The sequence below is a fragment of the Mytilus californianus genome, unplaced genomic scaffold, assembly GCF_021869535.1.
Source record: "Mytilus californianus isolate M0D057914Y unplaced genomic scaffold, xbMytCali1.0.p SCAF_2, whole genome shotgun sequence".
Taxonomy (NCBI): domain Eukaryota; kingdom Metazoa; phylum Mollusca; class Bivalvia; order Mytilida; family Mytilidae; genus Mytilus; species Mytilus californianus.
Window position 1 is genome coordinate 128,292,220 of NW_026262668.1, and position 24,555 is coordinate 128,316,774.

Sequence of the window (24,555 nt, forward strand, 5' to 3'; positions counted from 1 at the left end):
AAAATGAAGGCAAAAAAACTAGTCTAGTTTGGCAAGTTTATTTTAGTAAACTCCTGACCCTAGTCAGACTGAGATACAATATCTATATGGCAAACTTTTGACACAGAAATATATTTTGCAAGTGCAACATGTTAAATTTTCAACAAGTTTCAAAGTCAATAGACCAAGACTTTGGAGGGGGCCAAAATGATCTCCATCAAAATGAGATGTGCCAATGGTTATACCATTTTCTACCAACTATCATTGCCCTACCATTGATTGTTCCATTATAACTGACCTAATCACAAACTTTAACAATTGTAGACACTGTTGCTAGAAACCACAAGCCAAAGTCTTGCCTAGATGCTGATGCCAGAAACCACAAGCCCAAGTCTTGACTTCACAATATTGTCCAGGCAATTCTATAACATTAAGACAGAGGAATAAAAAAATCTAGTAGCTTTAATAATTTTTTTTATCACAGACTGTTTTACAATGTTTGATTCTGATCATTAATTATATAGGAATCTGTGTGAAATATTGTCATTGCAGTATTCAGTGAGGTTTTCCAGGCAGAAATTTTAGTTTTATAATCATCAACAATTCTATTATCCAGAGATGGAATATCCTGCACATTACGCCTGACCGTCCAAACAAACTCCTGAAATGCAGCTGCTACTTCTTCACTCACAACAGATAAATACATATCAGAGGACTGTTCTTGTCCATTGTCTGAAAAACAAAAGGCCAAAGTTGAGCTTCATGTTAATATTACTATCATGAGGAATTTGCACAGAGTACACATTCATAGGAACATACAGTTAGTACCTTTTTCACATTAATTCATATGTCTATTGTGTTCATTCACAAAAATGAAAAATAATCTGATATCTAACATCAATGTTGTTATCACAATATTCAGTAGATTTTTTTTAACTCTTCCTATCTTTTTAAATATGAGATTAATCCGTAAGTGTAGTTTATTTAGTTTTTGTTCTATGATGGTGCTAGTTTCTCAAATAACATTTCAATATATATATACTAGTTGAATATTTATTATGCATGTTTTATATTGTACTTTTTAGACTTTGCACACGAGGTTAGTTTTATAAGGTCTTTTAATGCTTTCACAGTTTGTAAGTTTTGTAGGGTCTATTCCTAGGTTGAGTGATTTTAATCTATTTTTTACACTGCACACAGGTTGTGAGTTTTGGAGGTTTTTTACCCTCCCCCAGGTTTTGTCTTGTAAAAAAATCAGTAAGTTGTTTTATGTTATGTATTTTGGATAAAGTCTCATGAACATATATCTATTTCATTAATTTTTTTTAATTATCTTTTTTTTTGTGAGATTATTGGAAGCTCACATAAATTTATTTACTATATCAAGTAAGTTTTTACATAGTACCTGTTAAATGCTGAGCAATGATTTCCTCTGTTTTAGCATATCCTGGCAAAACACAGCCTAATGACATGGCAGATGACAAAACATTAATACATCGCTGAAATTCTTGTTCAAGTAAATCACACCCATTTTTACTAGGATGACATAACACAATGGTCTGAAATAAACAACCACTACAAAAGTAAAGACTGAGGCAGTATTATGTTCTACAATATTAACTACACAACTTTCTCTAATTCTTACCCGATTTATCCTTTTCCTGACCTATTGATTATTTTTATTTCATCAACGTGTGGTTTGTTTGATCTCAGTTCTTCATTGGTCAAAATTCGATTATAATGTCAAATGTTCCTGCTGTCCTCTAAGTTTCCTATTGTGATGTCATGAAAAAAGGCAACCATGCCTGATGATGTCACATAGAAGGAACACATTTTTTGGCAGATCATTTGAAAAGAAGAATTTAGATTGTCTGTGTATCGTCTAAAAATCAATAGCGAAACAGATTCCACCACCTAACAAATCTTGTGCAATACGATATTTTTCCACTGTCACAAGTGGATAAATATTGTATCACACTTGATGCAGTGGTAGAATCCTTATATATCTGCTACGTTTTTATTGACATTAATATTCATCTCAGATTCGGAAAAAGTGAAGAATGTGTGTTTATCTATTGTAAATTCAGAAATTATTGCATGCATTTATTTAAAGAAAGGACAAAAATGTGAGATTAAATATTGCAAATTATTCAGAAAAATCTGCATACAGATGTATGAATTGCATATTAGAATGTGAGTTCTTATTATTTGTGATACTCAATCAATTGCATTATTCGCACTGATAAAAACCTCACAATAATTTCTGAATTAACAGTATTACAATTTTAAAGAAAAGCATGTATGTTTGTCTTTTAATGCACAATATTAAATGTGGTATCTTGTGAAATAGGTTGTTTTCACTTTATTATCATTGGTTTTGACATAATAAAATTCCTTTCAGTTGTTATAACCAGTCTGAAATAACTATTAGATAATCATATATCTAGTTACATAAGTTTAAAATCATTTTGAAGTAGTATCTTTTTAATATTTCTATATTTAATTTTTTTTTTTTTAATATTTTACACTAAGACAAGGGAAGTAACTCTTTTCCTATTTGATGCATGTTATGTTTTGGGATATGTTTATACAAATGTATAACCATAGGCTGAGATAGCAGAAGTTAATGAACAGTACAGGTGACACCAAAGCTGTGAAATGGAGCCATTCTTGTCCACATTTATTTTGACTGACCTTTAAATTTGATGACAATTTAAAAGTAGTTAAAGGTCTCAGTTAAATAAATTTAAGTTGAATGATTAAAGCTTTGAAGTTGTCTCCCATCATCTGTTACAATCAAGTGACCAGATAATTTCAACTTACTTTAAAATTATCAACCATGACATCACCTTTTATAATCACATGATTATATGGTTTCAGCATCCAATCATCACAGTAGGGTTTAACTAGTACGTTGCATACATTTGCCTACAATGAAAGAGAATCTGATCTCAGGTATCCCATTAATCAGAATTACTAGTTAAATTAAAAAAAAAGATGATAAAGCATTAAAACCATTTAAAAAATTATACACTTCGATTTTTAATGTATAACCATAGGCTGAGATAGCAGAAGTTAATGAACAGTACAGGTGACACCAAAGCTGTGAAATGGAGCCATTCTTGTCCACATTTATTTTGACTGACCTTTAAATTTGATGACAATTTAAAAGTAGTTAAAGGTCTCAGTTAAATAAATTTAAGTTGAATGATTAAAGCTTTGAAGTTGTCTCCCATCATCTGTTACAATCAAGTGACCAGATAATTTCAACTTACTTTAAAATTATCAACCATGACATCACCTTTTATAATCACATGATTATATGGTTTCAGCATCCAATCATCACAGTAGGGTTTAACTAGTATGTTGCATACATTTGCCTACAATGAAAGAGAATCTGATCTCAGGTATCCCATTAATCAGAATTACTAGTTAAATTAAAAAAAAAGATGATAAAGCATTAAAACCATTTAAAAAATTATACACTTCGATTTTTAATAACTCTCAAAAAGTTTTTTAAAGAATGTGAATGAATAGAAAAATAAAAATCAAGCTTTTCAGCTCATAGAGAGCATTAGCAATAGGCTTCAATATTTAACCAGCTGATTAATTTGAAGAAATAAATTAAAATTTCAACTTGAAAAAGTGTTTTAAGTCCATAAGTATATATGTATTACCAATCTTATTTATGGCTCAAGTGAATGAACTTCCTTAAGTAATAATGTTCATCAAATAGCTTCTTAAAGCAATAATGAATAATAAATATGATAAGGTAACCAAAAGCCCATTATTTATAGTATTTAGGTCTTCTAAGGAGAAAGTGGTACCCTGAAAAGATTTGTACACAGCTTTACTGACATAAAGAATAATATGTTTTTAAAAGAAGTGACACAGTTAACTCACATCTGTCACATTGGTGAGGTATGCCATCATACAAATATCAAACTGGTTAGCAAGACCTTGTAATGTTCTGTAATACACACCATCAAGCACAATAATATTTTCTTTCAGACAGAGATCTATTACTTCATTGCAGACTGATCCTTTAACAATCAAACAACGTATGGAATACTGAAACACAAGATAACTGTTTCAAAAATATTCATACAATTGAATCTAATTTACCACTTACATATTACTAACAATGAAGTGAATATGAGCAGTGAAAGACAAACACAAAATGGAATGATCATACAGTCAGTTCCCTTAAACTTTTTGAGGTTCAACAGAAATCAACACTCTGTGGTTAATACTTCACAGCTTTACATAATTTATCAGCAACTGTCATTTTATAGATATTAAAATTGTGGCAGCATATCAATGAATTATGAAGTAATAAACAAAAATACAAGTTTCGAGGCATGATCAAATAAATCTGGTATACAGTTGAACCTCATTTAGTGGAACTTGGTTGTGTACAAAAATTCAGATAAATCAAGGTTTCTTGTCAGTTCCAATAAGATTTAGCGTTTGATCAATGCATTCCTGACTCTGATGAGTCAAACTTGGTTGACTTGAAAAATGGTTTAAATAGAAATTATTTTAAAGTTCCCTCTTAGAATAAAACAAAATGAAGTACAGAAATTTTGAAATACTGGTTTAAAAATTCTAATCATTCTAATCATATACCTTTATTGAGCATCAAAATGAGTTTCCTTTTATATTATAACTTATAACTAAATGATAGAACTTGTGTAAAGATATTCAAAATGGACATCATTATATATCGGCAAAAGGGAAAGTATGATAAATGCTTCTCAAACTATTTGTTTTGTTCCACAAGTACTTCCAGTATTTCAAATTAACTTTAATATCTCTGTAAACAGATGTGTATTGTTTAGCCGGTTTTGTTTTTATGAAATTTATTTATTTTCTAACACTATCAATGCATATAAATTGGGAATTTATAAAACACATCTTCTACCTATCATATACCAGATTGGCAATAAAAGGTACAATAAAAATAACATAACTAAGTAAAATAGTTATGTCAGGTCCCTTTTGTTTTGACTTATCAAGGTTCGACTGTATCAAGTTTCTTATATTCAATCATTTGTTGTAATTTTACTTTTTCCTGATAAAAAAAAATGATATGTTGATTATAACTAGGAAATATTAACAAGCATACAACCCATGTAGTTTTGACTGATTGTACATGTTATTGTTGTTTACATGTTTTGTTTTACCTCGTCAGCACAGTATTCTCCCTAGTATTTCAAATAACACTGCTGTATATAAAATAGCAGTTTTCCCCAAAAATTGTAGCACCACATTTATAATTTCTATTCTTAAGTAGTCTATTCAGAAAGCACCAAGGTACCACAATGCTATTAAGCCTTGGGGAGAACACTGCCTGAGCATACTAACTACTATTTCCTTTACAATGTATTTTTGGAGTAAACTGTTAATAAGAAGGTGTAGTTTTTACAACAAGAAAGAGAAACATCACCATTTTTAGGATTTCTTCTATAGTGTTCAACCATTCAATATTCCTTTGATCTTCTATTCCCGTAACTCTGTCTGACAATACTTGTTTTGCTGGTAGTGATTTCTTATAACCAATATGTTTGTAATTATACGATATATCTCCATTTATTATCTGAAATGGAAGGACAGACTATATTGCTTCAGCAGTACGACATCTCAAACCATATACAACCTCAAAAAGTAATCACTCATTAGTTTGTCTTTACATCTCATAGGAGTTTTGTAGTGGTTACTCTGAGCAAAATATTCTTTCCCCTAAAACATTTTATCCCACAAAAAAAAGCAAAATTCTTAACATTGATTGAAATTAAAAGTATTGATTGATTTCCTGCACATATAGTAGTTGTCATGTAAAGTCAAAGTTTTTTATTTTATCATAAATAATTAGGTCATTCATTTATCTGATTATTACAAGTTGACCAGACATAGGAACGATATTTTTTTTTATCGAAAATGTGTTAGAAAGAGTAAGGAAGTCATTTTTCAAACAGTTGAAACATCAAATTTTAAAATGACTGTAGTACTCTTTACAGCACACTCATTGGGAAAAACAAATACACAATCTGTGTATGTGTCATCTGTGATAGGCAAACATTAGATAATTTATAATTTATAAGGCATCATTTGCCATATCTGTAGTTTTCAATCAAATTTCATGACCATCTTCACAAGTAAATGTTGAAGAAAAAGGTCAGGAGACATAATGGTTTTGTCATTGCTCACTAATTGAGTCACTATGGTTGCTTATAAGGAAGTGGGAAAACTAAAAATACTTCAAATTGAAAAAGATAATATGTTGGAAAGGGGCAGAAGTCTAGCATTCCAATAAGCCACCTACATAAACCCTTAAAAAGTTGATGCAAGAATCCTTTCCAGTGAAAAGTGAGTGGCTCTCTCCAAACAAGAGGCATCTGATTTAACATACAATTTTGATCTAGCCATATTTACATCCCCATCCTTTGGTCTCTGGTGGATAGTTGTCTCATTGACAATCATACCACATCATCTTATTTTCATATAGTTTGGTAATATGCATCCCCCACAGCCAAACTGACACCCACTCTGCATGGTTTTACGACTCCATTACAGAATTTCAGGTAAACATATGTCAATACTCCAGTAAACCCTAGTCTTGGGGGTAATACACAATTAAAGGGAAAGAGTTAACATAGACCACTATAGAATGAACAGAATCTGAACAGCAATACCATATGTAAAGTACAAAATGTAACCTACCACAGTGTTTATTGTGGTCTGGTCATATTTTGTAACTATATCCAAAACTTCTGTTCTTGCTTTAACAACAATACCAGGTACTGTTATAGGTGTCTGTGACAATGGTCCTTCTATACAGATACTATGTACACAACTGAAACAGACAAATACAATAATTCATTGGCAATGTCCCTTACTGGAAGGAACAGTGATAAGTTTGAAACAGACAAATACAATATTTCATAGGCAATGTCCCTTACTGGAAGGAACAGTGATAAGTTTGAAACAGACAAATACAATATTTCATTGTCAATGTCCCTTACTGCAAGAACATTGGTAAGTTTTAAAGTTTTTCTCTCTCAGAATAATGATATATCCATCCGTTTTCTATGTCCAAGGGCCACAACTTCAACACAAATTGATTATTCAACTTAAACAAAACTCCAATTGAATCTATAATTCTTATAACACCTATTTTTGATTGAAAGCTTTATCTTTGTATTATTTCTTTATGTTTGACTTTTGGGTACACTATCAACTTCTCAACATTTATATCTTATTTTCTCACTATACTTACTTTATACTAGCTTGCCCAAACTGTGTAGAATTCAAATCAAGACTGTCTATCAAACTATTCATCATTTCTTCTGATCCATGACTAAGTCCTAAAGCTAATGATATAAAACCAGCTTCTCTGTTCTCCTGGACAATATCTGGTGGTACATCCTTGGCAATACAAGTTTTCCTACTTAAACAACTACCACCTTCAGAACATGAGTAAAATGCAGTTCCTGTTTCTTTACATTGTACATTGTCCACAAATTCATCATCTATAATATGGTTTTTGAATATTCTTCTGTTTCCCATTTCCTTATATTTTTCTAAAGGTATCTCGTGTGTAGATTTTATAGTTCCATTACTAACATGGCCTGTCTCCTCTATATTGGATTTGTCACCTATTTGGCTAACAGATGAGTGTATAGTTTTATAATGTCTGCTACTGTTTAGAATTTTTGAAGCACTGAATTGTTTCCCTGTTGAAGATGTTATAGATTTTAATAATTTATTTACAGAACTTAAATCTGTTCCTTGTTTGGACTCTGTAGGCTGTGGTGACTTTGTTTTTAAATCAACACTAAGGACATTAGAATATTGATTAATCCCTTGAACCTGATCAGTAGATGTATTATTCAACAAAGTGTCAAAACAGTCATCAAATTCATCATCAGATTCACAATCATTAACAACTTTATTCTGTGGCCTCACTTTGACATTTGAACCCTTAAAATGTGATGGTTGTTGGCGACTATAAAGAACATCTGAATTATTGTCTTTGTTAATTCCTAACATTTCTCTGGACAAATCATCATCCAATAACCAGTCTAGCTCACTATGATCAGGTTCATCAGTTAATTGTGAATTCTCTGATTTTAGATTTATTATACCTTTTCTACTACAATTTACTCTTTGGTCCATTTCAAGGGTTTGAGGAGGTGTACCACTTAATGAATTTTCATGTTTGTCTTCTAATACCACCCCTCCAGCAACAGTACAGTTCTGTTTACTATAATTTTCTTTCTGTATGTTTTTTTTATATCTAGGTTTAGAAAAGTCTATTCTTATTTCATCAGCTTTCTTACAGCATCTGTCTAAAATCACATCCAAATTTGTATCTATGTAATCTGAAGGTACCCCCTAAAACAACAAAGTATATATACTAAATCTGGTTCGTAAGATAATATTACATACTTCTATTCAATCAATTTTTTCAACTAGCAAAAAAGCAAAATGAACATTCTAAAACTGCCTTCCCTTGGACAACAGCCATTTCAGTTTCGTGTCCTGTAAATTAAGCAAACAACTGAAAAAAATAAACATAAAAACCATGGCGTGCCATTTGGTGGCACTATAGCTATATATTAGTAACCTGAGATACAATTTTGGGTTGAACTTGTCACCTTTCTTGACTTATTGTGAGATTTTGACGATTTGATTTTATCAGGTGACTAGAATATGTCATTAAAATGAAAGTACATCTGATGTATCCAAATTTAACCTTAGATCCCTGTTGGTATAGAGACATTTGTTTCATGTTATCATTATTGTTTGTGGCTACCCAAACAAGTCTCCCACTGAAACAAAGATGTTTGTCTTGATTATTTGAGATTAAAGATGATGATGGATGGCTGCTTAATGTCCAGCGGCAAATTAATATGCATATTCAGGACGAGAACATGTTAATGTGATATGAAAATTAACCCTACTTTGGACTAGACCGACACACTGAGCCGGATTTAACATGCTAGTCAGGAGAAGCAGCAAATACCAATTTTCAAGTCTTTGGTTTGACCCGGCCAGGGTTCGAAACCCAAGACCTGCTGCACTCGAGGCAAACACGCTACCACAAGACCACAGAGGCAGTTGAGATCAAAGAATTGTTTACTCCTTAAGTCCACAAAACAGTGACACATCAGTTTTGTGTGCACATGGAAATTGAAAACTTAGCATGTGCTTCAGAATCATAAAAATATCCATCACTGGGTTAAAGTTTGCACATGTATACTTTTATATTTTTGGTTCTACATGATGATAAAAATGCAGTAAAAATAAAATTATAGCTATTTCAATTGGTACTTAACATCATGTTTTAAACAAATGATTTGAAGCAATTTATGGCTTCATATTATGAAAATTGATCTGTTACATATAAAGCATTAAATTAGCTTGTAATAGTTTTAATAGTACATTGTGTAACATTGCATGACTTACAGGTTCAAATGTTGATTTATCTCAACACATATGAAAATAAATGGGGAATGTGTCCATGGGACACAGATGATGCCCCCGTTTGCATATAACGTTATAAAGGGACATAACTCAAGAACTGTAAAAGTGATGCTACCCAAATTTGTACTCAATCTGAGTTTTGTGGTAATAAGCATTGTGTATAAGATTCATAACATTTGATTAAGGTAAACTAAAGTTAGAGAACGGAAACGAAAAATTCAGCAATTTTTGCATTTGTAAAGGCTCATAACTCTAGGACGGTAAAAGGTATAAAACCACTAATTCATAGCCCCATTGCTTTCTATGTTAAATTCTGCAATTTCAAGCATTAATGGCTACTTTGTCTTAAGTTCAAATAAAGTGGCAGTTATTTCATGTCAAAACTGTACCTTATCCTGACTTGTGCTGAAAAAATCAACATACCTTTAATTGTATATTAGAGCGTACTGGTTCCCGGAAGTTTGATAGTACAAAAACAGGAACTTCTGATCTGAACAACAGGCCAAATGAGCCCTCCTATTAAAATTTCATATACTTCTTTATTATCCAAATAAAACTTTCAACAAGGGTTCTACAGTGATCCCAAAACCCCAAGCTTTCAGTTGATACTAAAACTACCCAAATATTCCCACTATTGACAAAGATACAGCTATGCGTAGGAACTATTTTGTTTAAAATATGTACTACTTTCTTGTATGTTCTTTCCGACCGGGCCTGAATTAGTGGTTCTATACCTATAACAGTACCAAACTTGTTATATTGACTTCTGCTTGACCTAATTTCCTTCTATGATCTATTTCTAGCATAGAAAAACACATCAAGCATTTGTCAAAACACTATATCACTGAATTCAAGCTCAAATTAGACTGGTAGTAGCATATGCGTTAAACAAAGAAAACTACATATGGATACTACTAGTGACAGATATGACACTATTTCAATTTTTACCAGTTCTGATTTGTTAATATCTACTCAAATAACAGTGTTCTTACCTATATGTCTTATTTTTATCAGAGATTCTTCCTTGAATATAAATACAGTGGTCCAAACATAAAATATAATTGATAATTTTGTCCCCCCTTTTTTCTACATGTTGGAAAAGGAGAGTGATTTGGTAAAAAAACATACTTTTATGTATAAACATGGATCAACAAGAGCAATTTATGTATCTCCAAGCTAGACAACTTGCTAAAATGGTTATAAAAATGCATTTCAAGTGAGATTTTGGAATTCCTATATAAGTATACACCAATTTTCCTTGAAATAAATAATTCACTATGAAAGACAATAAAACATGAACACTCAACTAGATAATTTGACCAAAAACAATATTTATACTGCAAACTAGTCATAATATACAAGTCTCGTTGGTTTCAGTGTTAGATACTCCAAAAATTAAAATTTCAGGTAAAATCTTAACTGTGTGCATGCTAAATGACCAAAAAAGGCTAAAATACCTTAATGTAGCAATTTGAGGGTTGTAATTTGACACTAACATAATTGTTACATAAAAAAAATAATGTAACATGATTTCTGACAACAAATGTGACCAATTTTCACTGTAAAGGGTATGATTTCTAAAAATAGAATTTCACATGCCTGTCAGTAATAGGTATAAAACCACCAATTCATAGCTTTCTATGTTAAATTCTGCAATTTCAAGCATTAATGGCTACTTTGTCTTAAGTTCAAATAAAGTGGCAGTTATTTCATGTCAAAACTGTACCTTATCCTGACTTGTGCTGAAAAAATCAACATACCTTTAATTGCATATTAGAGCATACTGGTTCCCAGAAGTTTGATAGTACAAAAACAGGAACTTCTGATCTGAACAACAGGCCAAATGAGCCCTCCTATTAAAATTTCATATACTTCTTTATTATTCAAATAAAACTTTCAACAAGGGTTCTACAGTGATCCCAAGTCCCCAAGCTTTCAGTTGATACTTAAACTACCCAAATATTCCCACTATTGACAAAGATACAGCTATGCGTAGGAACTATTTTGTTTAAAATATGTACTACTTTCTTGTATGTTCTTTCCGACCGGGCCTGAATTAGTGGTTCTATACCTAAAAGGGAAGCCACCAAAATTCATTCTTGATCTGTGCTTTGTGGTAATAAGCATTGTGTATAGGTTTCATAACATTTGGTTGAGGCAAACTAAAGCTAGAGAATGGAAACAAAAAATTCAGCAATTTTTGCATTTGAAAAGGCTCATAACTCTAGGACAGTAAAAGTGAAGCCACCAAAATTCAATCTTTATCTGTGCTTTGTGGTAATAAGCATTGTGTATAAGTTTCATAACATTTGGTTGAGGCAAAAATTCAGCAGTTTTTCCATTTGACCAATTTTTCCATTTGTAAAGAGGAATAACTCTAGAATGGTAAAAGTGACGCCACCAAAATTCAAACTTGATCTGTGTTTTGTGGTAATAAGCATTGTGTATAAGATTCATAACATTTGATAGAGGCAAACTAAAGTTAGAGAACAGAAACGAAAAATTCAGCAATTTTTGCATTTGAAAAGGCTCATAACTCTAGGACGGTAAAAGTGAAGCCACCAAAATTCAATCTTGATCTGTGCTTTGTGGTAATAAGCATTGTGTATTAGTTTCATAACATTAGGTCGAGGCAAACTAAAGTTAGAGAACAAAAAACCAATTTTGGGGAGTACTGACGGACGTACAGACTGACAAGGGTAAAACTTAATGCCCCCTCAGCTACGGCAGGGGGAATAAAAATTTCATATTTTGTATGAAGAATGTCCCATAACTCTGGAATGAGTAATCAGGAAATCATAAAAAAATTAAAGGGAGCTTATAAGCTGTGAAATTTTCCACACATTTCCTATGATTCAGTAAAAGTAAACATATGATATATATTATCACACCAGACATATGAAACATTCCAAGTTTTTCACAATAAAAGTCACTCGTAATCTGGAATGACTAATGACTAAAACATATTTTCTTTATGATTCCCTTGCTTTTGGTGTTTACATGGGTGTGTAGTGAATTTGTCTCACGAGTTGATACATCATATCATTTCTTTTCCATTCTACAATAAAAGAAGAGAGTTCCAATGTCCCCCGCATTGCACATATTTTATCTATCCAAAGATCAAGGGCAATAACTAATAAATAAACTTTTTTTTTATTCTTTAAAATTGTTGATAAATATCTTAGAGAAATGAATGCTTCAGAGCAAATTCCATGTGATTTCCAATATAATTAATATTTCAAAGGGGCATAACTCTTTAAAAATGTTTGATCAGCATTTACTCTCAAGTGTGTCAAAGACATGGCTGATATAAACCGATAATATAAATTTCATAAAATTCTGGCAAGAATTGTACACATGAGAGCAATAACGATGCAATTTTCTGTGTAATATTTCCAAGGGGAATAACTCTTTTTTAAATAATTGATCGGCACCTATTTTCCAAATCATTCAAGACATCGCTGATATAAATTTACAATATAAGTTTCATAAAAATCTTGCAAGAATTGTACACATTAGAGCACTCACAAGGCAATTTTCCATATAATTAATATTTCCAAGGGGCATAACTCTTTTAAAAAATTAGAGGATCTGCACCTATTTTCCAACTCATTTAAGACATTGCTGATATAAACCTATGATATAAGTTTCATAAAAATCTGGCAAGAATTGTGCAAATGAGAGCGCTAACCATGTAATTTTCCATATAATTAATATTTCAAAGGGCATAACTCTTTTAAAAATAATTGATAGGCACTGATTTTCGAAGTCGTTCAAGACATTGCAGATATAAACCTATGACAGATTTTTATAAAACTTATGTTTTATGAAAATCTGTCAAGAATTGTACATGTGAGAGCGCTAACAAGAGAGGATGGATGGATGGACGGACAAACGGACGCCCAGTATTTCTATGAACCCCCTGCAACGCGTTGCACGAGGGACAATTAATATGTGCATTTGATTTTCACAGTATATTACTATAGATCCTTACCTTGTCTTTGAGATTCCTGCAGACTTTGACAAACATCCCAGTATATTACTATATATCTTTACGTACCTTGTCTTTTAGATTCCTGCAGACTTTGATTGACATGTCAGTATATTACTCTAAATCCTTACCTTGTCTTTGAGATTCCTGCAGACTTTGACAGACATGTCAGTATATAACTCTAGATCCTTACCTTGTCTTTGAGATTCCTGCAGACTTTGACAAACATCCCAGTATATTACTATAGATACTTAACTAGTCTTTGAGATTCCGGCAGACTTTGACAAACATCCCAGTATATTACTATAGATACTTAACTAGTCTTTGAGATTCCGGCAGACTTTGACAAACATCCCAGTATATTACTATAGATACTTAACTAGTCTTTGAGATTCCGGCAGACTTTGATAAACATTCCAGTATATTACTCCAGATCCTTACCTTGTCTTTGAGATTGCTGCCGACTTTGACAGACATCCCAGTATATTACTGTAGATACATACACTAGTCTTTGAGATTCAGGCAGACTTTGACAGACATGTCAGTATATTACTATAGATAATTAACTAGTCTTTGAGATTAAGGCAGACTTTGATAAACATTCCAGTATATTACTATAGATACTTACCTTGTCTTTGAGATTCCTGCAGACTTTGACAGACATCCCAGTACATTACTCTAGACCCTTACCTTGTCTTTGAGATTCCTGCAGACTTTGACAAACATCCCAGTATATTACTATAGATACTAAACTAGCCTTTGAGTTTCTGGCAGACTTTGATAAACATTCCAGTATATTACTATAGTCTATATAGCCTTACTTTGTCTTTGAGATTCCTGCAGACTTTGACAAACATCCCAGTATATTACTATAGATACTTAACTAGCCTTTGAGTTTCCGGCAGACTTTGATAAACATTCCAGTATATTACTATAGTCTATATAGCCTTACTTTGTCTTTGAGATTCCTGCAGACTTTGACAGACATGTCAGTATATTACTCTAGATCCTTACCTTGTCTCTGAGATTCCTGCAGACTTTGACAAATATGTCAGTATATTACTATAGATACTTAACTAGCCTTGAGTTTCCGGCAGACTTTGATAAACATCCCAGTATATTACTATAGATACATACACTAGTCTTTGAGATTCCGGCAGACTTGATAAACATTCCAGTATATTACTATAGATACTTACCTTGTCTTTGAGATTCCTGCAGACTTTGACAAACATCCCAATCATATAAAGCAGAGTTTTCACTCCACACCCATGTTGCTGGTGAAATGACTGACAAACAGATATAATAAACTGTCCAACAGGATGCTGTAAAATTGTTAAATTTATGTCACACATAAAGAATAAAAATTATCCTAAAAAAAATATTTCAGGATTAACTCATACTTCACGATTCTTGAAACATAAAACTAAACACCAATCAACCTTGTCATCTTTTTCATTTTAATTGTTACAAAGATATACATTATATATCAACATTAGCAACAACTCTAAACTTAGGCTGAGGTTTACTTTTAGTCATTTTAACATCAAAACAAATTACTTCAGTGTACTTAGGAAACACCACTTCAAAAAAGGGGGGGGGGGGGAGGGGGAGGAGGGGGGGAGGGATATGGTTTTTTCCTAAAAAAAATTCTGATCCCCAATTTGCTGAAAAAAAATATTGTGGTCAAGAAGATGACAAAAAAAATATTCTATATCCAGTTTTCCCATACCTTATAATGTTAAAATTTTTTAAAAAATAATTTGATTGATTATAAGCGTCGAAAACTTTTAAAAAATGTTCGTGCCTTGCGCAAAAAAAATTTCTGACTCAGACAAAAAAACCATAACCCCTCCTTGAAGTTAAATGGTTGCTCCCTTCACACGTAAAATTTTCATGGTAAAACATTTTCGAAAAATACTGTACAGGAAATTACTCACTAATTCTGCAGATTTTTAGTTGACCATACTTTTGTGAAAAGGATGCCCAAAATGACCAAAAAAGAACATTCCTAAAATATGTAGATAAAATGATGAAAAATATATAACCCTGGTAATATGGTAGAAATAGATGGAAAGCTGTCCTAATGAACTACATAAACTGAACTCATTTATAAAGGCATACACTTAAATTGTACAGTAATTTAACCAGTGTTTATCAAATAACTGCCTAATCCAAATAAAATATATAGTTCTGAAAGGTTCCATTTAGCCAATTTTCAAGTTGTTTTTCTAATAAAAGCTTACATTTTTGCCTGGGTAGAACTAAGAAGGAATCGGCAGTTAATTCCAACTGGAAGTTATATAAAAATAAGAAGATGTGGTATGATTGCCAATGAGACAACTCTCCACATGAGACCAAATGACACATAATTAACAATAGTTTGTTTAAGTTGAAATTATTTGTTTGACCTTTTTAACAGCAAATATTTGATAGCAAATTTTTCATTAGGGAGCTACCATTTGATTTTTATGGGGGGGGGGGGGGGGGGGGGGGGGGGGGGGGGGCTAGGATGAAATTTGAAAAAAAGGCAGGACAGGAGTTTTGAGTAAAAAAAAAGGCAGGATGAGAAACTTGGCAAAAAAAAAAGGAGGGATGACAATTTATGTAAAAAAAGGCAGGACTGAATAGAGTGAAAAATAAAAAGGCGGGACAGAGATTACAACTAAAAAAAAAGGTTGGACAAAATTTTTCATCCTAGCCCCCCATAAAAATCAAATGGTAGCTCCCTTAGTCCTTGCAAGTTGCACTCAACATCTAAAAAATTGTGTAACTAATACCTGTTTAAACAGATTTAATTACCCTAATACAAACTAACCTGCACATTTAAAGCTGTTAACAGCATACTGGTTTCTCTTATAAACAGGCTATGATTGTTATCCACAACACATTTTATACTGGCAATATAAATTAACACAATAAATAAACTTGCTTTCTGTATAACAATACATATAAAATATTATTATCAACTATTTACAAAGTGTTATTTTCTAGCACTGTGTTGATACTTCTTCTGGTAGGCTGTTAGTGCCAGAGGGTAATGTCAGCTTAGAAGTCAGTGCTTCAGTACTCATAATAAACTCATCATATAAAACATACCTATCTTAAAATCTGTTAATAAATTTAGAAATTATTAAGAAACTAAGTTTCCAACTCTCTCAGGCAAAGTTGACCTAAGGATGGTTAGACTATTCTTTTAAGGTCCCATTTGGTCATATGTAGCTTAATTATGCAAATAGTTATATGCCTTTATAGGAGGATTTGGCTATTCTATTTAGGTCCCTTTTGGTCATATGTAGCTTAATTATGCAAATAGTTATAGACCTTTATAGGAGGATTTGGCTATTCTATTTAGGTCCCTTTTGGTCATATGTGGCTGAATTATGCAAATAGTTATAGGCCTTTATAGGAGGATTTGGCTATTCTATTTAGGTCCCTTTTGGTCATATGTAGCTTAATTATGCAAATAGTTATAGGCCTTTATAGGAGGATTTAGCTATTCTATTTAGGTCCCTTTTGGTCATATGTAGCTTAATTATGCAAATAGTTATAGGACTTTATAGGAGGATTTAGCTATTCTACTAAGGTCCCTTTTTGTCATATGATGCTTAATTATGAAAATAGTTATAGGCCTTTATAGGAGGATTTAGCTATTCTATTTAGGTCCCTTTTGGTCATATGTAGCTTAATTATGCAAATAGTTATAGGCCTTTATAGGAGGATTTGGCTATTCTATTTAGGTCCCTTTTGGTCATATGTAGCTTAATTATGCAAATAATTATAGGCCTTTATAGGAGGATTTGGCTATTCTATTTAGGTCCCTTTTGGTCATATGTAGCTTAATTATGCAAATAGTTATAGGACTTTATAGGAGGATTTAGCTATTCTATTTAGGTCCCTTTTGGTCATATGTAGCTTAATTATGCAAATAGTTATAGGCCTTTATAGGAGGATTTAGCTATTCTATTTAGGTCCCTTTTGGTCATATGTAGCTTAATTATGCAAATAGTTATAGGCCTTTATAGGAGGATTTTGCTATTCTATTTAGGTCCCTTTTTGTCATATGATGCTTAATTATGAAAATAGTTATAGGCCTTTATAGGAGGATTTAGCTATTCTATTTAGGTCCCTTTTGGTCATATGTAGCTTAATTATGCAAATAGTTATAGGCCTTTATAGGAGGATTTGGCTATTCTATTTAGGTCCCTTTTGGTCATATGTAGCTTAATTATGCAAATAGTTATAGGCCTTTATAGGAGGATTTGGCTATTCTATTTAGGTCCCATTTGGTTATTTAGCTCCTCACATATTCAATACGTTATACATCCTTGAATTTCAAATTTTTGGGTTTGAGAGTTCCTGATGAAGATAAATTCATTAAAGTGCTTGTCATTCATTCACACAGAAATTATAGACTTCATCATTTCTATTGCATGAGCTAAATTTGCAATATGCTATTCGGCACAATCATTTCCCTTCAGTCTTTGATGACTATAAATATTCATTTGTAGTTCCCTTTATTTTTAGCATATTTCTTACAGCTTTTTTCCTTTCACTTTTTTATAACTGTGTGCCTTTTTTTATATAGTCATGACATATGGAGTTGAAGTGAAATTCTGTTGTAAACACGTTAATGAAAACTGGAGTCATTCAAAAAAAAAAATAGAAAATCAGTTTAGTTTCTGGTATATAAACTACCTCAACTAAGAAGGATTAGCCATGCATGGCCAAGGGTCTCCAATTGCTTAACATAGACATATATACTAACAACACATATTTTTCCTTACCGATACATACATACATGGCTAACTCTCCTTGGTCAAATTACTTTCAGACATGTTAGAAGTAGATTATTTCTAAATATTAAACGTTCCATGTATTTCTGATTTCAAAATTTTTCTAGTTTCAAATAATCCCGTGTTTATAAATTTTTAAGGATCTAAACATAAGGTTGTATAGATTTTACTGCAAGGCATGAAACATTTAATCTTTGTTGAAATCTCTAAGTAACAGTGAATATGAAGAGCAGCAACAATTTTTTAATATTTACTAATTTAAAAAAAACAACTAAATAAACCATACCTGTTTTTTGTTCCCAATGCAGACTGGACCAAACTACCTTAAATAAAAAATTAAAGAAATCTTTTTTCAAAATAAGGTCATTGTAGCCCATTTCAAGATTATGAACCTCTTGGAACTTGTTATAGTGCCATATATATACTTGAATTTTTTACATTTCAAATCAGGTTTATTTGAAATTTTCTTCAAATTCATTACAGCTTCTTTGCTGTGAAGGTATTAACAAGTTGTGTATGTACAGAATAGAGACTTACACTATTTTTCACCTTCCAACATCGTGTAGGACAAGTATCAGTAAGAAACAAATTGAAAGTGTGTCCCTGCACAGCACATAGATACAGAAATTTGAAGAAATACCAGAGAACTTCTAAGTTGTACACAATTTTCTAATTAATTATGAACAGATTTATCATGCTCGGAGGGGTATTTGCAAAAAAAAATGAGATAAGGTAAAGTTTCCAGTGCCACTTGGCAAAGAAAATTTCTTTCCAATATAAAAATAAGGTGGGTATGATTGCCAATGAGACAACTATCCACCAGGGTCCAAATCATTTGGATATAAGCAACTTTTTCACAAAAATATCCCTCCTTAAACATGATAAATCTGTTAAAATACAACAAATCTCAATGGAGATTGTTAAGGTAAAAATTAAAAAATTTAATTCCCTTTATGTTTTGCTATCAAATTATTAGCCAAAAACATGAAAAGAGCTGCATTTAATAAAGGGCACAAATGAGCCTCTGTGGAGGGTAGCAATGCTTTCTCTGTGGAGGGTAGCAATGCTTTCTCTGTGGAGGGTAACAATGCTAAGTGTTTTGGCAAATACAGCATTCTCCCTTGGGCCTTTTAACATAATATCAATGTCCAGTGGCGTAGCTTGCATTCTGTTATTACTCAGGCAGGGGGTCTGGGGTTGCAGCCCCCAGAAGCTGTTGAGGTTTTGCAATTTGAACAAGAAGAATCTTTTAAAAATTATAACAGTTGTTTTATTTTATTTCATCATAATAATGTTAATATGCCTTACACTAAGTTATACTACAGATTTATTAGTTGATTACTGGTACCTACATCATTTTCAATCAACAGTTCAGATGAATACATAAATGTTCTCAAATACATTTACCACTATTTCAAATTGAATCCTTTCAGTGAACTAAGATTTTAAATTCTTTGAGAATAAAAGGAGATGGATATGGGGTATACTTAAATGCATGTCAAACAATACAGCTAAGAAACCATGTCAACTTACGTACAGAATTTTTTTTTAAATCCAGATTTCAGCTAGTGCTTTACAAGTGGAAGCAACAGCAAGATTCAAAACGTGCACTCTGCAATGATGATAATATGCTCTTGGTTGGATTTGCTGTATGCAGGTTTTAATACCAGAAACTTTACCAGACATTACGCTAGCACCATTTCTTGATAAACAAAGAAATAGATACATGCTACATGAAAATGCACCACAGCCAATTTATTGGTTGGGTTTGGCCCTGATATTTTTTGGAAGGTCTTCAAATTCTTACATGGTTTTCCCATTGTGAAAGTGACAACCGTTGAAGTACTAACGGAAACATTTTCGTTTTTTCTGAAGGGTTTGAATGCAGGACTTCAAATATTTATTTTAATCCTTTTTGTCCATATTTTGATTTCCTTTCTTTTATATTTAAGCACCATTTTAAGTCTCTATTCTTTTAAATTTAAAATAATTTCAGGGCATGTTTCTGTATTCTGTAAACCTCACCCAGACCCTCATATACTAGGAATTATTCTCACACAAAATTAATAATTTACAAGCTCTTGAAATGGATCATCATCTGTTCTACTGATTTTGCTTGGGGTAGGATTAAAATTTTCAGCTTCAATTGTGTCGATTTCTTTTGACTCCAACATATTTAGAAAACTACCGCAAAGGGGTCGGGATTTCCGGAGGGAAATGTTTCCATAAATCTTGCATAACTCCCAAAGGGTATTAATCAATAATGGCAACAAGACAATATACAAGTTGGTTTAGTAGCGAGTCTGTTCTGCATTTTGTGAAAAAAAAAAAAAAATTTTAATTTGTTTTTAATTATTTTTTTACAGAGGCAACTTTCCTCGGTTGCCTCAATGTAAGCTACGCCAATGATGTCATAAATATGATGCTATCTGAAATGATTTTCTTATAGATTGTGTTATAAATGTGATGCCATATTTCCTAGAAACAAGCATGACTGTGAAGATGGTATTGAAATATTCCTTGTTTACCAGGATGCTATATGTATATGAAAATGAGAATGCTGAAATACCATGACAAAGGGTCAGAAAAGAGATATATCCTCATGAATTTGCACAGATGATGGTGAAATATAAATGAAAACATATAAAAAAGAAAACACATGAATAAAAACACAAAAGTCACAAGCTTTCAAAATCAAGGATGCTTAATTATTTAAGGTGTAGCCCTGCCACATTCTTTAAGTGGCTGTCCCATATCAGGAGCCTCTAATTCAGTGGCTGTCCCCAAGTCAGGAGCCTCTCAATCAGTGGTTGTCCTAAGTTGCTGTCTGCCATATATATTTTTTGTTAATTTTTAAGCATAAATCAGATCCTTGGTTTTCTCATTTAAATTGTTTCATATTTTGTCATGCCAGTGCCTTTTATAGTTTATTATATGGTATGGGCAGGGCTTTCAAAACAGTTGTATTGTCCGGACAAGTCCGACAAATTATATTCTGGACCGGTTGTGCCAAACCTGAACTGGCCATATAACCTAAGTTTGCCATATTTAAACAATTCAGAAAAAAATTGAAGTTTATGCGATATTTTTGACCTGACCTTTTACCTTAAACAGCATCACATTTCCGGTCATAAAAGTGACATGATAAATAATAACTATAAAAGTAACCCCTACTTTAATATCCCCATCATTGCAATCAAAGGGAATTAATTGACAGCTGAAATTTACCTGTTAAGGCGAGATGTAAACTTTTTTTTCAATCTGTCTATTTCACTGGTTTGCATCTATTTAATTTAGTCTATCAGAATTCGTATCAAAACATCATTTGATGATACATTTAAAAAGACAGTAATAAATGTGAAAAATCATCAGAACCACGTTGTACGAAGTGGTGTGCATGGTGTGCGCATATGTGCAGGTGCGAGATTTAATTATGCATTCAAATTCTTCAAAAATACTAAAAATATCATTGATACCTTTATCTTAAGTTCATTTTAGGTATTTTTTTGAAATAATAATGTGAAAAGAACTACTTAAACTCAATTATCCTTTGTAAATGAGCACGGATTTTACATATCTGTCTTTGGTCTGTGTTTTACCATTGGGAAATCAACATTTGGTATTAGGAAAATGTGCCTTTTAAAAACAAAAGAAAAGGTTGTGACACCAGGATTTTGCATTAATAAAGAGTCTAAGCCAGATATTAGTAGACTGATCAGTGATGTTGCACACTTCGAATCATGCATTGTCAACGGAACATTTTACATCAGAACATCATTTTATATCAAGACAAAAGACTGTTATTTAGTCTAACATGTCTACAGATTAAAATCAGAATAAGAAAAAAATGTCCAGCTGGCCAGAATATATTCTAGAAGCCCTGAATTATGGGCTTTGCTAATTGTTGAAGTACAGTGACCTATAGATGTTAATAATCTTGTCCTTTGGTTTCTGGTGATAGTTGTCTTATTGGCAATCATACTTCATGTCCGTATTGTTTATATATCCAGAAAGCATGATTTTCACTAGAAATCACATTGTCTCCTCAGGGAAACAAACCCAGGACCCATGCATTCTAAAGGAATCAGGGTTTGTTTGTCCAAAATCATGTTTGCCCCTAATACGTTCGCACGCTGGGTCTGTTCGCGACCTATACGTTCGCAAACTTTTTATTGGTTTTGAGTTGAATAATTTTTTAATCATGTTTCAGATAGTGTATTGCTATAAATAAGTATTTTTATTGTTTCAAAATAAAGTGACAATCTATAGACGTAAACAGGTTAACTTTAGTGTTTAGTTTATCATTTGGAAGAAATGAATAATGAATAAATAAATGGAAAATGTGTCCCCATGGACACCGATGATGACCCCGTTTCCATACAACATTATAAAGGGACTAACTCAAAAACAATAAAAGTGATGCTACCAACATTTGTACTAGATCTGAGTTTTGTGGTCATAAGTATTGTGTATAGCTAGGTTTCATAATGTTTGGTGGGGCAAACTTAAGTTACAGAACGGAAACTAAAAATTTTGCAATTTTTCGATTTATAAAGGGGCACAACTCGATAACGGTTAAAGTGACGCCACCAAAATTCAACTTGATCTGTGTTTTGTGGTAATGAGCATTGTGTATAAGTTTAATAACATTTGGTTGAGGCAACTTAAGTTAGAAAACGGAAACTAAAAATTTTGCATTTTTTTTTTCATTTATAAAGGGGCATAAATCGAGAATGGTTAAAGTGACCCCACCAAAATTCAAACTTGATCTGTGTTTTGTCGTAATAAGCATTGTGTATAAGTTTCATGTAATTTGGTAGAGGCAAACTTAAGTTAGAGAACGGAAACTAAAAATTTTGTAATTTTTTCATTTATAAAGGGGCATCACTCTAGAACGGTTAGAGTGACACTACCAAAATTCAAACTTGATCTGTATTATGTGGTAATAAACATTGTGTATAAGTTTCATAACATTTGGTTGAGGCAAACTTTAGTTAGAGAACGGAAACTAAAAATTTTGTAATTTTTCCATTAATAAAGGGGCATTACTCTAGAACGGTGAAAGTGACGCCACCAAAATTCAAACTTGATCTGTATTTTGTGGTAATAAGCATTGTGTATAAGTTTCATAACATTTGGTTTAGGCAAACTCAAGTTGGAGAACGGACACCAATTTTGGGACGTACGGATGTACGTACTACGTACGTACAGACGGACAAGGGTAAAACTTAATGCCCCCTCCGCTACGGCAGGGGCATAAAAATTGTCAAGATGATCAAGGCAAAGTTCAATCATCTAAGACTTGTAAAAGAAAGCGGAAGATACCAAACGGCTATAAAACTTGTCACAATGACATTGCCATGACAACAACTAATTACACAAAAATATGGGCACAAAGCACATGCTTTTTTTTAAGTGTTCATGGTGTTGTATGTCATCTATAAGTATCTACAGACCATTTATTTCCACATGCAAAGAAGATTGAAGGTACCAACATATATATGTACTTATATATATCAGCACAACAATGTTAAATCTGCAAATTTGCAGAGGCAAATTTTTGTTTTCCCTCGCTGGGATTTGAACTCATACTATTGGGATATCTAGACAACATCGCCTGCACTATGTCCAGCGCTCTAGACCACTCTGCCACCTAGACTGAACTAAAAATTCAGCTTTCGGTGGCCTAGTGTTACCTTTCCTCATTAGTAGAATTTAGAGTTGTAACACAGTACATGATATATGAGGCATGAAGATGGAATTGATTGCAGATTAGCTAACTTATCTGTCGTAAAGGATCGTAAAATGCAGTCACAGAAATAATTATTTGATAAGTACGTCTAAACAAGTGACAACTCAATAATATAATATGTGTTTTCAGCCGTGTATCACCTTCACTCATGTGATCCACTGGATGGATCTGTCATAGAGTTGTCACTTATTTAGACGTACTTATGTACTTATATATATATATATACTTAATTGGTGTTGTATTACATGAATAAGTGCAACCATGACAGTACACATGTATACTGAGACTACTGACAAGTACTGTGTGATAGCAGTCTTAGACTTAGATGAAGAATATACGTCATAAAAAAATTCGAATTGAGAACAGCTTTTATCATTTTGACCTATTGTCGGAAATGCTTGCATTTACTTTGTGAATAAAATTTTAATTCTTTCACATGAGTTTTGATAATTATTCACTTTATCGTACAGATAGATAAAATTTTCAACTCTTGTTGTGCAGCAAACATTATTACAAATTTGGAACGTTACGAAATGGGGAGAGTAACT

The 24,555-nt window shown here is 32.3% G+C and overlaps 1 protein-coding gene across 3 annotated transcripts; it reads right to left on the reverse strand.

Moving 5' to 3' along the window:
• Positions 1-421: 421 nt before the first annotated feature.
• On the reverse strand, positions 422-24,529 carry LOC127730984 (uncharacterized). Of its 3 annotated transcripts, none has more exons than XM_052239675.1 (11): positions 24,476-24,529; positions 18,542-18,578; positions 16,278-16,356; positions 14,659-14,784; positions 7,259-8,376; positions 6,703-6,835; positions 5,429-5,578; positions 3,883-4,050; positions 2,803-2,907; positions 1,385-1,538; positions 422-711 (listed from the first exon to the last, which is right to left on the reverse strand). In XM_052239675.1, the coding sequence occupies exons 1-11, from the start codon at positions 24,513-24,515 to the stop codon at positions 470-472; spliced, it is 2,352 nt and encodes a 783-aa protein (XP_052095635.1). In that variant the 5' UTR covers positions 24,516-24,529; the 3' UTR covers positions 422-469. The 3 variants fall into 3 exon arrangements, with proteins under 3 accessions (XP_052095635.1, XP_052095636.1, XP_052095638.1); XM_052239676.1 differs by lacking the exon at positions 2,803-2,907 and adding an exon at positions 3,255-3,359; XM_052239678.1 differs by lacking the exons at positions 14,659-14,784; positions 16,278-16,356; positions 18,542-18,578; positions 24,476-24,529 and adding an exon at positions 13,463-13,504.
• Between the last annotated feature and the right edge of the window lie 26 nt (positions 24,530-24,555).

Excerpts from the sequence above, each read along its gene's own strand:
- LOC127730984 (XM_052239675.1), bottom strand. The coding sequence starts at position 24,515 with ATGTTTGCTGCACAACAAGAGTTGAAAATTTTATCTATCT. Across the intron at positions 14,785-16,277 it reads TAACAGCTTTAAATGTGCAG|CATCCTGTTGGACAGTTTAT; the intron begins GTTAGTTTGTAT and ends ACAATTTTACAG. Across the intron at positions 8,377-14,658 it reads GCAGGAATCTCAAAGACAAG|GGGGTACCTTCAGATTACAT; the intron begins GTAAGTATCTAT and ends TTGTTGTTTTAG.